Here is a 15,218-nt window from a genome sequence, read left to right as displayed (position 1 = left end):
AGAGAGAGAGAGAGAGAGAGAGAGAGAGAGAGAGAGAGAGAGAGAGAGAGAGAGAGGGAGAGAGAAAGAGAGAAATGGATGGTGCAAGAGAGAGAGAGATAAGCAGGTAGGTAGATAGATAGATTGTTAGAAGCCAAAACTTCTTAAATCAAAACTGAAAATTTATTGATTGTTGAAATAATGTATGGAAGTACTGTGACAGCATATAAGCAAAAAGCATTGCAACTATTGAAATACGATTAGTCAGCAGTACATCAAGTTCTGATTAGTTGCTGACAGAAAAAACGTAAGAAAATGCATCACATACTTGTCTATTATATGACTATATCAACAATTGTAAAAAGTAATTGATCCATTATAGAACACACAAATGATTCTAGAAAGTGGGACCTTTGCCACTTGTTGAAGATTTTTGTAATTTTAAATAAGTGATAAGAATTGCAAATTCTCGCAAGCATCTCTATCACTACATTTTGAGGGGTTTCCAATGACTAACTGGCTAAAATAATTTATTTATTACATAATGGATTTGATATAGTCTGAAAGATAGTTATATAATTATAGAAATATTCAGTTATTCATCAACACTAAAACTTAATTAGCGATAACTACTTTCCGTGCTTAAATTTTATACACATAATAATCCTCAGAACATTAGAATATATGCTTTTGCACATAACTAGATGTGAATATCCCATGTTCTAAGGCAGTGAGCTGACAGAATCGTTAGTATGGTGGACAAAATGCTGAACGGTATTTCGTCTGTTTTTACGGTCTGAGTTCAAATTCCGCCAAGGTCAACTTTGCCTTTCATCCTTTCAGGGTTCAATAAATTAAGTACCAGTTTTGTACTGGGATCAATCTAATTGACTGGCCCCCTCCCCCAAAATTTTGGGCCTTGTGCCTAGAGTAGAAAAGAATATCCCATGTTCTGTACATCAAGATTGGACAGCTCAGTATAAGATAAATTTTTGATATTTTTTTCCATACCAATTAAATATTGATATATAATAGACTATTCATATTTCGATGTGTTTATAAACATTTTAGCATATTTACAATCAGGCTGTTTTCTTACCCCATTTATGTGAGTAATTGATAAAGTGAAACTCTGAGTTACAATTTAAGAAGCTTTACCATCTAATAAAATAGATACACCCTGTTTTACTCTGCATGTAAATATGAAAGTTCAACAGTCTCTATACGTGTATGTATAATCATATATTCGCTCATATATATATATATATATATATATATATATATATATATGTATATATATATATATATATAGGTGGATACATATGTATTTGTAGAAAGACATTGTCTATTGTGCATATAAGAAGCAGTAAAAATAAAGTACACTGCAGAACTAGTCTACGGAAGCAACACTGTCCACTGGGCTTACAAGTGAGAATTCTTGAGTGCCTTACCTAAAACCCAAGGTTGAACAACGACAATCAAAGTAGGTCTCCCTTTTGTGGCTTTCCAGTTGCTCTTTAAAAAGCTAATCTCCCAACGCATAAAATCTACAATGAACTGAGGATCAAGGACTGCAAAAAAGTGGTGTCGATCCAGAAACTGAAGAGGGAACAAACCATGCAGTTTTAATGAAATCATCCACATAAACAGACAAAACACCAATGTGAGTAAATAAAGAATATGTGAGAATTATTAAATGTGAGAGTAAAAAAAAAAAAGACACAAAGATTGAAGAATTGTTATATGGTTGATTTCATCAAATGTGGTTTGTGTTTGATACAGTCAAATATGATTGAAATGGCTGTAATGTGGTCTCTATAATAAAAAGAAAGAATGTAAAATTCTATATTTGGATCATATATTGAGAAATTAGTTTGAATGAAGTATGTTGTGTTTGAACCCTCTTGGCTTTTAACCATATTAGTAAATATATATTTATATATGCAGTTAAGTATATGTCTGGTCATAGAGTGACCAACGGTTTTGCAACCATGAAGTGTTACATTCAGTTAGTAAACAAAGAATATATGTATAAATATAAATATCTATAAATAAATATAGACAAATAAATATAATATATATGAATATAAATATATATAAATAAATATATATATAAATATAAATAAAAATAAATATAGATATATATAAATAAATAAATAAATATAGATATATATATGTTTTATATATATATATATATATATATATATATATATAAATAAATAAATAACTATATATAAATTGCAGGTAATATTTAATATGTCTTATGATGTAAGATAACAGGTAGACATAATTAGTGCTCAGGTTGATTTCCTGCTTAAACTCCACTCTGAACTGCAACTTAAAATGCAGGTATGTCATAGCTGCCTAAATAAGGATTGGTTGTTGGCAATGTTTCAATCAAGCTGGTACATGTGTAATAGCATAAAAGTATGGACAGGCAAACAACTGATCTCTGGTCTGATTATATTTATATATTTGACCAAGATATCTGGTGCCTTGCTGTATTCAAGAAGACATGTCCACCACAACAGAAGTGTTAATGCCCTCCTTGGCCAGCAAAAGCACCATTCTGGTGCCATATAAAAAGCACCCATGTCAGTGCCATGAGAAAGAACCTATGCTGGCGCTGCATAAAAGGTACACATGCCAGTGTCTTGTAAAAGCATCCATGGTTGCACCATGTGAAAAGCTCCCGAGGTGGGCCATGTGGAAAGCACTCATACTGGGTCACATAAAAAGCACCCATGCTGGGCATTGTAAAAAGCACCCGTGCTGGGCAACATAAAAGGTGCCATGGTGGTGTCACATAAAAAAAACACCCAGCACATTGTGTAAAATGGTTGGTGTTAGGAAGGGTATCCAATGATAGAAACCGTGCCAAATCAGACCGGAATCTGATGCAGCTCTTTAACTTGCCAGCTCTGGTCAAGCCATCCAACCCATGCCAGCATGGAAAACAGACATTAACTGATGATGATGATACAACTTCTATGGAGAAAGGAAGGTTTGAGGAGTTTAAAGTTCAATAGATTAATAAAAGACAGCTTTAGGAATGGTCAGAATGATTGTGGTTATATGCTGGTACTTTCCTGGAATAGTTATGAGGTAAGATCATGTAACACCATTATAAACATTTCTAAACCAATCTTTGATTGATCTCATGTGATTTTTAAGCTCTTTAAAGCTTCCTTTCTCCATATAAGTTGCATAAATATATAAATGCCATAATCTGACCAGATACTAGTTGTTTGCCTGTCAATACTTTTATTCTATTGCAAGTGTGTGTGTGTGTGTGTGTGTGTGTGTGTGGTGTATGTTGGGAAAAATGAATTGTGGTTTTTGTAAAGGCACACTGTACCCTGAAATCAAATGATTCCAAAGTCAATTTTGCCTTTACTCCTTTCAGAGTTGACATAGATCTAGCCAAAGCGATTGGCTGATAGAACTGTGAGAGCTTCTGGCAGGATACTGTTTCACATCTGTTCCAGCACATAATGCATATGGCTACAACTGTGAGAACAGTGATTCCAAGATGCATATAGATATGTACATATCTATATAAATATATCTGTATTTATTTGCCAAAATATATAATTGAGCATTGGGCTTCACAGAGGCAAAGTGGCTGAGTTCTTTTCGAATGTTTGGCCTAACAGATACAATGACTGAGACCTTTGACATTATCTCGTGCTTGGGAAGAAGACTCATCAAGCCAAGCAAAATTGCAGTTGTGGCAGATACCAGTGTCACGCAAAAGGCACCTGTGCTGATGGCACATAAAAGCACCCATTACACTCTCGAAGTGGTTGGTATTAGGAAGGGCATCCAGCCATAAAAATGCCAAATCAGACTGAAGTCTGGTGTAGCCTTCCAGCTTACCAGCTCTGGGTAAACCATCCAACCCATACCAGCATGGACAATGGACATTAAATGATAATGACTGACACACACACACATGCATACTCAATTATCTGCACACACATGCACAAACACACACATACACACACACACACACACATCACATTCATAATTTTAATGGCCACTTTTATTTAAATCATGTAGAGTTCATTGAGGCAGATTTCTATGAACAGATGCCTTTCCTGTTGCCAATCTTTACCTGTTTCTAAGCAAGGAAATTTTTCCCCACAGCCAGATATGTTTTCACAGAATATTGGAAATGAATTACACATGTATGATAGTGATATCAAGACAAAGAGACACAAATACACACACACACACACATACACACAATCAAACACACAAATGTACATATATACATATACTGAGGCTATAGTAGAAGACTAGAGTTAGTGGAGGACCACTAACTCTATTGGTATCAGTAACTATAGGATATGAATGTTAGAGAATAATATAATGAAGATGGCACACAAAGGACACAAAAAGTAGATGATTACATCATAGCAACTGGGATATAGAAAAGAAAAGACATTAGTGGTTTATAACCAAAATAAAACAACACACAAGATATGTCAAGATGAAAACACTGGGGGAAAAAAGGATAGTAAAAATTAGATGTTCCAAAAGTACTTCTTGACCAAACAAGAGAAATTACAAAAGTGCTGAAATTGAAATAAATATATCCAGAGTGGATATAGGAGATGAACAGAACATGTTGCATGCCAGGAACAGAAGACAACAGAGGAGAAAGTGAAGAAAAGAAACTGTAAAATTGGAATAGGGAAACCACATCAATATAAAATGAAATTTCAGTATGACACCCAAAGTTGTGTGTTTTGGTAGTATATGTGGAGGAAATGGGGTACAATAAAAACATAGAGAACAAATGAAAAAAAAATTCCCATCTTTAGGTGTGTGTGCATGTGTGTGACTTTGCATGAGTGTATTTATAAATAAATGTGTATGTATGTATATATGTGTATATGTACGTGTTTCATTATTAATTAGTAGATGTTACAGGGGGACCCATGGGCTGAGAGTTTCATACATTGGTACTTATTAAACTGTTTGCTAAGTGCCAATATCCAGAACTCTCAATGCATGAGTCACACTGTAACTTGTGCAGATTAACAGTAATAATAAAAAGATTGTGCCTATATGAAGGTGCATGGTCTAGTTGTTAGGCTGTAAAGAGGTAACCCTGTGATGGATTAGCCTTCTGATCAAAGGGAATGTTGGGGCCTGCTTGCTTAGCCAATGGGGTGGCATCATTTGAAAGCTAAATTGATGCAAAGTGCATTGTGACTAGTGATGTATAACAACATCCAATAACCTGGTCAATCACGTGATATATATATATATATATATATATATATATATATACACATACACATACACATACATACATACACACACACATACATATATATGCAAATATATAAGAGAATGCCAAAGAAGACATGAAGGGAAGTGGTAAAGTTTGATTTCAGGATGTTTGCCCACATGAAAGAGATGATTGCAGAATGATCCCATCCAGCCTGTATCATCATGGGAAAGCCAATGTAGGGTGACGATGAAGATGATGGTGGTGGTGGTGATGATGATGACAGGGAGGAGGAAGAAGATGACAACAGCGATGATGAAGGTGGTGGTGGTGGTGATGACAATGGTGATGATAATGGTGGTGATGACAATGACAACATCAATGATATATACATTCAAAGATGATTCCTGTAACGACTGAGTGAATCATCAGCTTCCAAAAAATAAAGAAATATACTCTATTCATTGTATTGAGTACTCTTTCTCCCATTTGTATACATTGACACATGTATTCCATCTTAGGTTGCACTTAGGGGAGAGAGAACTCAGTATATAAAGTCAAGTTTCTTCCTGTTTGTGGTCTAATTTTAAGCCTGGGTTTCATTCCACATTAATTGTGTTATGTTATGACAAATGCATTTTGAATGAGCAGAAACACTTAAATATTTGTGCACACAAATACATAAACACATACACACACACACACACAGATACAAGCACATGCATAGACAGACAGACACAAACACACATACAGACACACACAGGTACATATATGCACATACATACACACATCCATGATTATTCTGCATTGCTTTTCTTGGCATAGTATATGAAGGACTATATTATATCATATGTCCTTTCATATTTTTAGCAATACAAAATGACATGAGGGAGATTTGACTGCTTTTTCTCAAGTAAGTCAAACAACCATGCAGTGGCTCCTTTGCCAGCATCCTTTGGTAATGTAACCAGTATAAATAATAAAAGAATTTGTGACAGGAAGCATGTATTATATCCATTGCAACCAAATTCACTATTTGGCTTTCAACGATCCACAAAATAGCCAAATAGCAGTTATATACTGGTGTAAATTCTCTAACACTTCTTGGTTTTGGAATGTATTCAATTACTCAGTGAGTTATTCAGCACTGCTAATTTTCTCTATGTCTCTGTTTGTAATTTTATATAGTTTATCAGTGAGGGAGGCAAAATTATAATAATCATAATAATTTTCTTTTCAAATTTTGCCACAAGGCTGGCAATTTTTAGGGGATGGGGATCAGTGGATTACACTGACCCCAGGACTTAACTGATACTTTATTTTATTCACTGCCCACCCACCCCTCACCTGAAGATTAAATTGCCCTGGATGGGGCTTGAACTCAGAACATAAAGAACTAGAAGAAATGCTGCTAAGCATTTTGTCTGACAGACTAACAATTCCACCATTTCACTGCTTTAAGAATGACGATGACGATGATGACAAAGACGATGACGACAACAACTATAATAATCCTTTCTACTAAAGGCACAAGGCCTGAAATTTGGCGAGAAGGGGCTAGTCAATTACATTGACCCCCAGTGTTTCACTGGTACTTAATTTATCGACCCCGAAGGGATGAAAGGCAAAGTTGACCTCGGCAGAATATGAACTCACAACGTAGCAATGGGCAAAATACCACTAAGCATTTCATCCAGCATGTTAATGATTCTGCCAGCTCGCCACCTTAATAATAATAATAATAATAATAATAATAATAATTTTGCCTCAAGGGCAGTCATTTTGGAAGAGGGGATGAGTCGATTACATCGACCCCAGTGTCTCACTGGTACTTAATTTATCAACCCCAACGGGTGAAACACCACTAAGCATTTCATCTAGTGTGTTAATGATTCTTCCAGCTCACTGCCTTAATAATAATAATAATAATAATAATAATAATTAATAATAATTCTTTGTAGAATAGGTACAAAGCCTGCAATTTTGGAGGAGGGATTGGTCAATATCACTGATCGACCTGAGTACTCTGCTGCCACTTATTTTATCAATTCTGAACAGATGAACGGCAAAGTAAATCTTGGCAATGTTTGAATTCAGAAGATACAGCTGAATGAAATGCCACAAAGCATTTTGTCTGGCAATGCTAACAATTCTGCCATTGATCTAAATTTAAAACCTTACGACAAGATTCCATGTTAGTTTATATTCTTAACACCAGGTTAATAACAACAAAGTTATTTTAATAAATTCTTCGTTATTTCCAAAACTAATTGAAACACAGGTAGTATATTTCAAAGCATAAATATGCTAACAAAAGGAGAGAGCAAGAGAGAGAGAGAGAGAGAGAGAGAGAGAGAGAGAGAGTCAATGTGATTAGTGATGTTAGCACTAGCTTTTGACAGAGTGAGAATAAACATGAAATTTCTAGCATTTAAGAGATAGGACTTTAACAATAATAATTTGTTGAGCTGAAGCTGGTCACTCTGATGTGGTGCAGTTTGTAAGTTATTTTATGTTGCGTAGAATTAGTCAATGTATGAGTTGTTATTTTTTTATGGAAAAAAAGGTGGTATTCTTCAGAGATGATGTATATAGAATACAGTAGCACACGTTCGGTAGATTGTATGCAGTGTTTGTAGTTATGAGAGGGTGGGCATTGAATGAGGGCAATAAGCTTACTATGGTACTTGTAGGTGCAATGTAGTGATAATCAGGTAATGAAAATCATAGTAGGTGCAGTATAGAACCTAACAATATACCTGTATGTATGTTTTCTAGAGTTTCCTCAAGGTAAGATGTCTTTTAATAAAATGTAACAAAATTTTAGTTTGTAAAAATAAAATGATATTCGCCTATTTCAAAATAATAGTAGGTTATATGTTGTTTTTTTATATGAATAAATTCTTTCTTTAAAATGGTTTTGGCTTAATTTAATGCCTTATTAAAATTAAGATGGCATAATATAAGTATGTCCTTATAGGTATGGGTTCCATGATGTTTAGAAAATCACATAAAAGTTCTATGACAAAATAAATTTGGGAACTGTTTCTCTATATATTTGATCTGTTACATCATAACCTTGAGTTGAAATTTACTGTGATGGACAACTTCACACGAAAACAAATAATATTCCAGACACATTTCAGTTCAGTTCTCCAAAACTTCCTTTCGAAAAATAAATTTGGTTTTTGCCTGGTTATATCTCATCAAAAGAAATGGTTATTTTAAACTTTCTATGATTGAAACAAAAATGTTCTTTCTTCTTTTTTTTTCTTTAAATCTGTTGAAATGGTTTTTCTTTTCTGGAATAATAGCATTTTGAACAGGTCTATTTTTTTTTTAAAGAAATTGTAGCACAATTTCACCTGGGGGAGCAGAAATGAAAATGATGTAATGCAAAAGCTCACTTGTTGTAAATAAGCAAAGCACAAAAGCAATTGGATAAAGCAATACAGCAACACATACAATGTTGTAAACCAAGAAAGCACTGCAATAGCATCAACAATTTTATCAACAATTCTTTAAGTGCTGGCTCACTTTCCATCACATACAGAGTCAGTAGCACAAACATACACACACAAAGAGTCAGTAACACACACACATACACACAGTGAGTAAGGCAAGGCAACAAAGAAACCTCTATGTGGTCATTTGATGTGCTAGAAATAGCAGTTAAATCTTCATTAAATTACACCCAACCATCTTAAAAAATATGGAAGAAAACACTGGATGAAAAAGTTCAGAAAAATAAGAAAAGAGGAAAAGAGAAGAAAAATAAAAAATAAAAAAATGATATGGTCAAGTCTGGCTTTCTTTTGACCACAGATCTCCTTAGGTAAAGCCACAACTACAACAACAGTCAATTACACTAACAAAATCCAAGTATTCTTTTCTACTATAGGCACAAGGCCTGAAATTTTTTTTTTGGGGGGGGGCAGTCGATTTCGTCAACTCCAGTGTATAACTGGTACTGGGGTCAATTCATGAGAGAACTTCACAGGAAGTAATTGGGGTTTCTTTTTGAAGATGTCCTACAGAAACCCTGAATTACTAAATGAAAAACCTGTACCATAAGAAAGACCTGTAGGAGAAATACTCTCCATACTTCCATCTCTTTGGGGGTTAGAAAAATAAATACCAGTAGAACACTGGGGTTGATGCAATTGACTTAATCCCTTCCCTGAAATTGCAGGCCCTGTGCCAAAATTTTAAAGTATTATTATTATCATTATTATTATTATAGGTGGTGAGCTGGTAGAATCGTTAGCACAAATAAGAACCAGTTGAGCATACTGGGGTTGATGTTATTGACTTGCTCTCTCCCCCCGAACCTGATGGCCTTGAACCAAAATTTGAAATTATTATTATCATTATTGTTATTGGGTAGCAAAACTGGCTAAGATAGTACAGTACAAGTCAAATGGAATATTTGTACACCATCTGCTGTTATTTGGCTGTCAGCCAACTTTGTTCAAGCAAACTTAAGAGGGAAAGTATTCTAGCCATGACAATCCTGTCTTTTTCATGCATAGTTTTATTTGCTTCAGTCATTAGACTGTGGCCATGCTGGGGCACCACCTTAAAGGATTTTAGTCAAATTGACGCTGGTGCTTTTTTTTTTTAAAGCCTGATACTTATTCTATCGGTCTCTTTTGCTGAACCACTAAGTTACAGAGATGTAAACACACCAACACAAGTTGTCAAGTGATGGTGGGATACAAACACAGACACAAAGACAGACAGACACACACATCCAAGGTAAAGTAAAGTTACCTTTTTGATTCATACTGACTCATAAGGGCCAGTTTCCTGGCATATATATTCTCCACCTGGACGGGACAGCCGTCCATCACAAGATTACTCATTTTTGCCAGATGAGTTGAATAGAGCAATGTGAAATGAAGTATTTTGCTCAAGAACACAAAGCGTAGCCTAGTCCATGAATAGAAACCATAATCTAATGATTGTGAGTCCAACACCCTAACCACTAAGCCATGCCCCCCACCGCCACCAACACACACACACACATATATATGATGGGCTTCTTTTAGTCTCTGTCTACCAAACCTACTTCTTAACCACACAGCCACACCTGCACCTATATACAACATGATAAAAAATTTAAGTCCCTTGGACATCACTGTCTGAGGACTCATAGAGGTAGATACCTGGATTCCATGGGGTATAAAGCGACCGAGATCCCACCCTCTACTCTGAACAGAGTGTCAGTCAGTTGCAGGGCTGCTCATTTACAGCTGAGTGAACTGAAGTAACATGAAGTATACTGTTTTGCTCAAGACCATGATCTTGTAATTACGAGTACAACTCCCCATCTTTTTGGGGATTAGAAAAATAAATACCAGTAGAACACTGGGGTTGATACAATCGACTTAATCCCTTCCCCGAAATTGCAGGCCCTGTGCCAAAATTTGAAAGTATTATTATTATTACTGAAGGTGGTGAACTGGTAGAATCGTTAGCACAAATAAGAACCAGTGCCTTCATACACAACATGATATTCTTCCTCAATTCTTAAGAACTCAGCAGCAGACTTCTAACACGTCTCATATATGTATGTATGTCCTTTGTAAACAGAGAAACCGTTTGTCGTTAATGTTTGAGTTGTTTAACCTCAAGTCAACTGTTATTCCAGCCTTGATCATCCCATCTTTTGTTATTCTATTTTTAATTTTTAAAATGCTAGGGAGTGATTAAAGGCAATTGATTGACAGAATCATTAGTCAGAAAACAGCACAACTCCCATGACTTTCGGAAACACTTTTTCACGCTAAGAGTTGCTGAAGTATGGAACAAACTGCCAGCATCAGTTGTCAGTTGTCGGAGCACTGCATCCTTCAAAACTTCCATACTTCCTGAGATTCGCCAACACTACACCTGATTTTCTCCCCTCCATACACACGCAAGCATGTATCTGACTCATACACTGTTCACTTTCCAGACATTTGTACAATACTGCATGTGCTTTATACGCACTTTTGACAAGTTGTAGTGCACCTGAGCACTGTATACAATAATTTCATTATTATTATTATTATAGAAATGACTAAATACTTTGCAGTATTTGTTCCAGCTCTTTACATTCTGAGTTCAAACCCTAACAAGGTCAACTTCATTTTTGATCCTTTCAGAGTCAATGAAACAGAGGATCAGTACAGGAGAGTTGGGATGTAGAACTGTTGGCGCATTGAACAAAATACTTAGCAGTATTTGTTTTCTTTTTCCATGTCCTGAGTTAACCTGTGCTGATATTGGGGCCAAACTGTATTCACCCTTGCCTTTTCCTTAAACAACATCAGTGATGTAGAGAGGGGACACTTGGTGCATGTGCACCTGCTGGGCTTGTTTGGTCAAGCTCTAGCATCCAGGTATACTAGAGGAGAACTTTCCATGTGAAGATACATAGTTAACCCTGATTGACAGCGGTTTTAGATAAGATGTGATTTAAAGGAGATCTGGTTGCTATCCCTAGCAGATTGAGCAACCTCACTGAGGCTCTCTCATTGACTCATGGAAGTCTTTATTAACAACTGAGGTCTCTACTATTTTCGATCCATATATGTTATGCCACACAAAAAATGGCCTACTGTTTAAAAAATGGCCTAGAGACAGAGAAGTATTTTCTAACCAACAAATGTTCTCTTGAAGTCTCACCTCTACCCTTTTTTGATCTATGCTAGCACCACTATACTCTTTAAAATACAAATAAAGCAGTAAAAACTGGTAATTTTATAACCAGATCTCATCTGAAATTGTAATATCAAAATGTTAATATATCGTTTACTTTTTCTACTTTAGAAGAAATATTTTTGTTATTTCAAGAAAAATCAATTTTCATTGTGCAATATTTCAAAAACATGTGAAGCATGCAATTATAGAAATGTAGTAAAATCAGGCCCCAAATTAGAGCGATCTTTAAATAAATAAATAAATAAATGAAAAAGACAATTAAGACAGTGGTGGGTTGGAGTTTAAGGAGCTCACATAAATGGAAAAGAAAATTTCCAAACACGAGATAACTCAGCCCACCTAACATCATCTTGCTGACAGGAAAGACTATAACTGGCCGTCCTAACATTCTCCATTGGTGACTCAAAGTCTCAACATCGGACTTAAAATTGTCCATGAGAAAGCTGTTGTCTAGGGGCAGATAGAATTGTAGGTTATCCAGGAACTGTGAACAAAAAAAATAGTAATAAATGGCATCGGAAAAAGAAGAAAATTAGAAGGGCAGGATGAGGACAAGACAAAAAGGCATCCATTGATTTTTTTTTTTTTTGATATCTGTAAAAAAGATCTTGGGATAATTTAGCTGAAAGAATAAAATCTACATTAGTATGATGGTGAAGTTTCAAGCAGTATTTTCTTGATTTTAGAATTAATTATCTTTTGGAGCAAGTTTGTGAACTTAGCTGCAGAAGATTCCACAACTTTGAATTTTTCAAGTTCAGGTTTGATAGAATCTAAAAGCTTAGATTTAGACCAATACTCAACCTAACCCATTCTGTCAATCCAAACAAACTGATTCATCACTGCCATTAAATTCTTCCTTATTTAAAAATGCATTTCATTAAAAAAAGGATTACAAAAAGTATTGAAGACAAACCAAGATACTGCACTAGGAATCTGCAGACTGATGGTTTGTTTTATCTTAGAGAATTTCAAATTCTTTGGCGGTTCCAGCAAAATATTTTCATGTGTTTACTAATAACCTGACAGTGCCCAGTGTTCATCATTATATTTTATGCACTCAAACAGGCATACCCCACCTACCCAGCCTGCCCACAAACCATACAGGCAAACTGGAACTGACAAAAAAAAAGAATAAAATGAATTAGAAATATGCATAATACTCCATTGAAATAACATTTTATTTCTGACATACGCACATCATTTTAAATTTAATCACACACGTACATCCATTTTTTAACCAAATTGACAAAACAAATGTTTAACATAATATTTTCATGTTATTATGAACAAAATGGAATTATTATGCTTATTGAATATGTTATGATATACCTCATTGATATTTAGACATATTATATAAAAAAAGTGTCATTACATATGTTGCTAAGATAACAATAACATCATAGATGTTATTACGATAACAGTAGGATTATATATGTTATAATGAATACAATGGTATAATATATATTGCTGTGATAATATTGTTGTCATAATAAAGAGAATTATATCATAGGTGTTATAATGAACACAATGATATATATATATGTATGTATGTATATAAATATATATATATATATATATATATATATATATATATGCCATAATCAATACAATGATACTAGATGTGTTATGATAATATTGAGAGCAAAACAATCAAAATATTATTTAATATGTCTTAACAACACAATGATGCTTGATATGTTAAAATGATAATAATTTTAATATATATCATTATGTATCTTTTATGTTTCACGGAATGTCATTTATGCTTAATAAAATATTATAACAACAATTATGCTAACAATAACAAAATAAACTGAAGAATGACGAGTTAAAAACAAAGAGAAAAAGGAAAAAAAAAATAAACAAAAGGTGATAGTCAACCATTTCATACTTAAGTATTATAGATTGAATAACAGAGTGTAACACATTTTGAATAACCCCAGTCATTATCTATAATACCTATATGTAATGGAAATATAATAATTTAATCTTGGCCATCAGCAACACCACTACCAACAAGAACAATAACAACAACAAAAACAGCAACAAGAAATGTGTATAAAAATGAATGTAAATATACATGTGAAATGGTACAATACCTGTGGCGCAAATGCTAAAATTTGATCTTTGAGTGTGTAAAGTTTGCTAGTTGCCAAAAGACCAATTTCACTAGATGGTCGTCCTGTTAAACCAAGACGTTTGTTCTTTCCTGTAAATGAAAAAAGTTGACTAAATTAAAAGAACCACCACAAATACGTAATTCTGTATCATAGAAAAATAATGACGTCGTAAGCGACGGAGTGCCAACAACAATTATTATTATCACTATTATTATTATGATCATAAAAATGGCCAGTAACAAAACAAAAAGCAGTCTAAAATATTCAAAGAAAAATTATTTTAAAATAAGTGCCAAATATACTTGAAATTAAAACAAAAATTGTCACTCCATCAGTTATGATGTTGGATGTTCAAATTGATCTGATTAATGAAACAGTCTACTCTTGAAATTAATGAATAAGTGGCAGAGTACTCCACAGAAATGCATACGTTTAATGTAGTTCTCATGTAGATTCAGTGTGACACAGAACGTTACAAGGCTGGCCCTTCAAAATACAGGTGTTACTCATCTCTGCCAGCTGAGTAAGCTGGAACAATGTGAAATAAAGTGTGTTGCTCAAGAAGACAATGTTCTGCCAGGCATTGAACTCATAACCTTACCATCGCAACCTAAGTACTCTAACTACTAAGCCACATGCCTTCTCACTTGAAATTAGAAGTCACATGCAAACACACACAATAAAAGAAATGCTCCCATATTTGATCTCAGTGTATGGTGCCCTTGACAAGTATTTTCTGCTGTCATAGTTTCAGGTTGATCAATGCCTTGTAAGAAATTTAGTAAAAGAAATCTCTGGAGGACATCAATACAAATTCCTTAGTATATACTACATTTGACAGCATAAAAGACATTAAATGCATTCCAGTTTCAGCACCACATATTCAAGAAAAAAGTTAGCTTATGGGCAGAGCACTAAGAGCACCGTTCGAGCGTGATCGTTGCCAGAGCAGCTGTCTGGCCTCCATGCCGGTGGCACATAAATAGCACCATTTGAGCGTGATCGTTACCAACGTTGCCTTCCTGGCACTTGTGCCAGTGACACATGAAAAGACATTCGAGTGAGATAGTTGTCAGTGCCGCTGGACTGGCTCCTGTGCAGGTGGCATGTAAAAAACACCATTTCGAGCGTGGCCGTTGCCAGTACCGCCTGACTGGCCTTCGTGC

General features: G+C 34.7%; 1 protein-coding gene across 7 annotated transcripts in view; it reads right to left on the bottom strand.

Annotated features, from left to right (window-relative positions):
• Positions 1 to 15,218, bottom strand: part of LOC106873376 (probable phosphorylase b kinase regulatory subunit alpha) — a 106,059-nt gene that overhangs the window by 68,848 nt on the left and 21,993 nt on the right. For 6 of the 7 annotated variants that reach the window (XM_052969281.1, XM_052969282.1, XM_014920707.2 and 3 more), the window contains exons 15-16: positions 14,032 to 14,141; positions 1,431 to 1,578 (exon numbers count right to left, since the gene is read on the bottom strand). In XM_052969281.1, coding sequence (XP_052825241.1) covers positions 1,431 to 1,578; positions 14,032 to 14,141 — 258 coding nt within the window. Of the gene's footprint in view, positions 1 to 1,430; positions 1,579 to 12,268; positions 12,414 to 14,031; positions 14,142 to 15,218 lie in introns of all 7 variants that reach the window. The other variant, XM_014920708.2, reaches the window with a different exon arrangement.

The sequence above is a fragment of the Octopus bimaculoides genome, chromosome 7 (assembly GCF_001194135.2).
Source record: "Octopus bimaculoides isolate UCB-OBI-ISO-001 chromosome 7, ASM119413v2, whole genome shotgun sequence".
Classification (NCBI taxonomy): Eukaryota; Metazoa; Mollusca; class Cephalopoda; order Octopoda; family Octopodidae; genus Octopus; species Octopus bimaculoides.
This window is presented reverse-complemented; position numbering and strand designations above follow the sequence as displayed.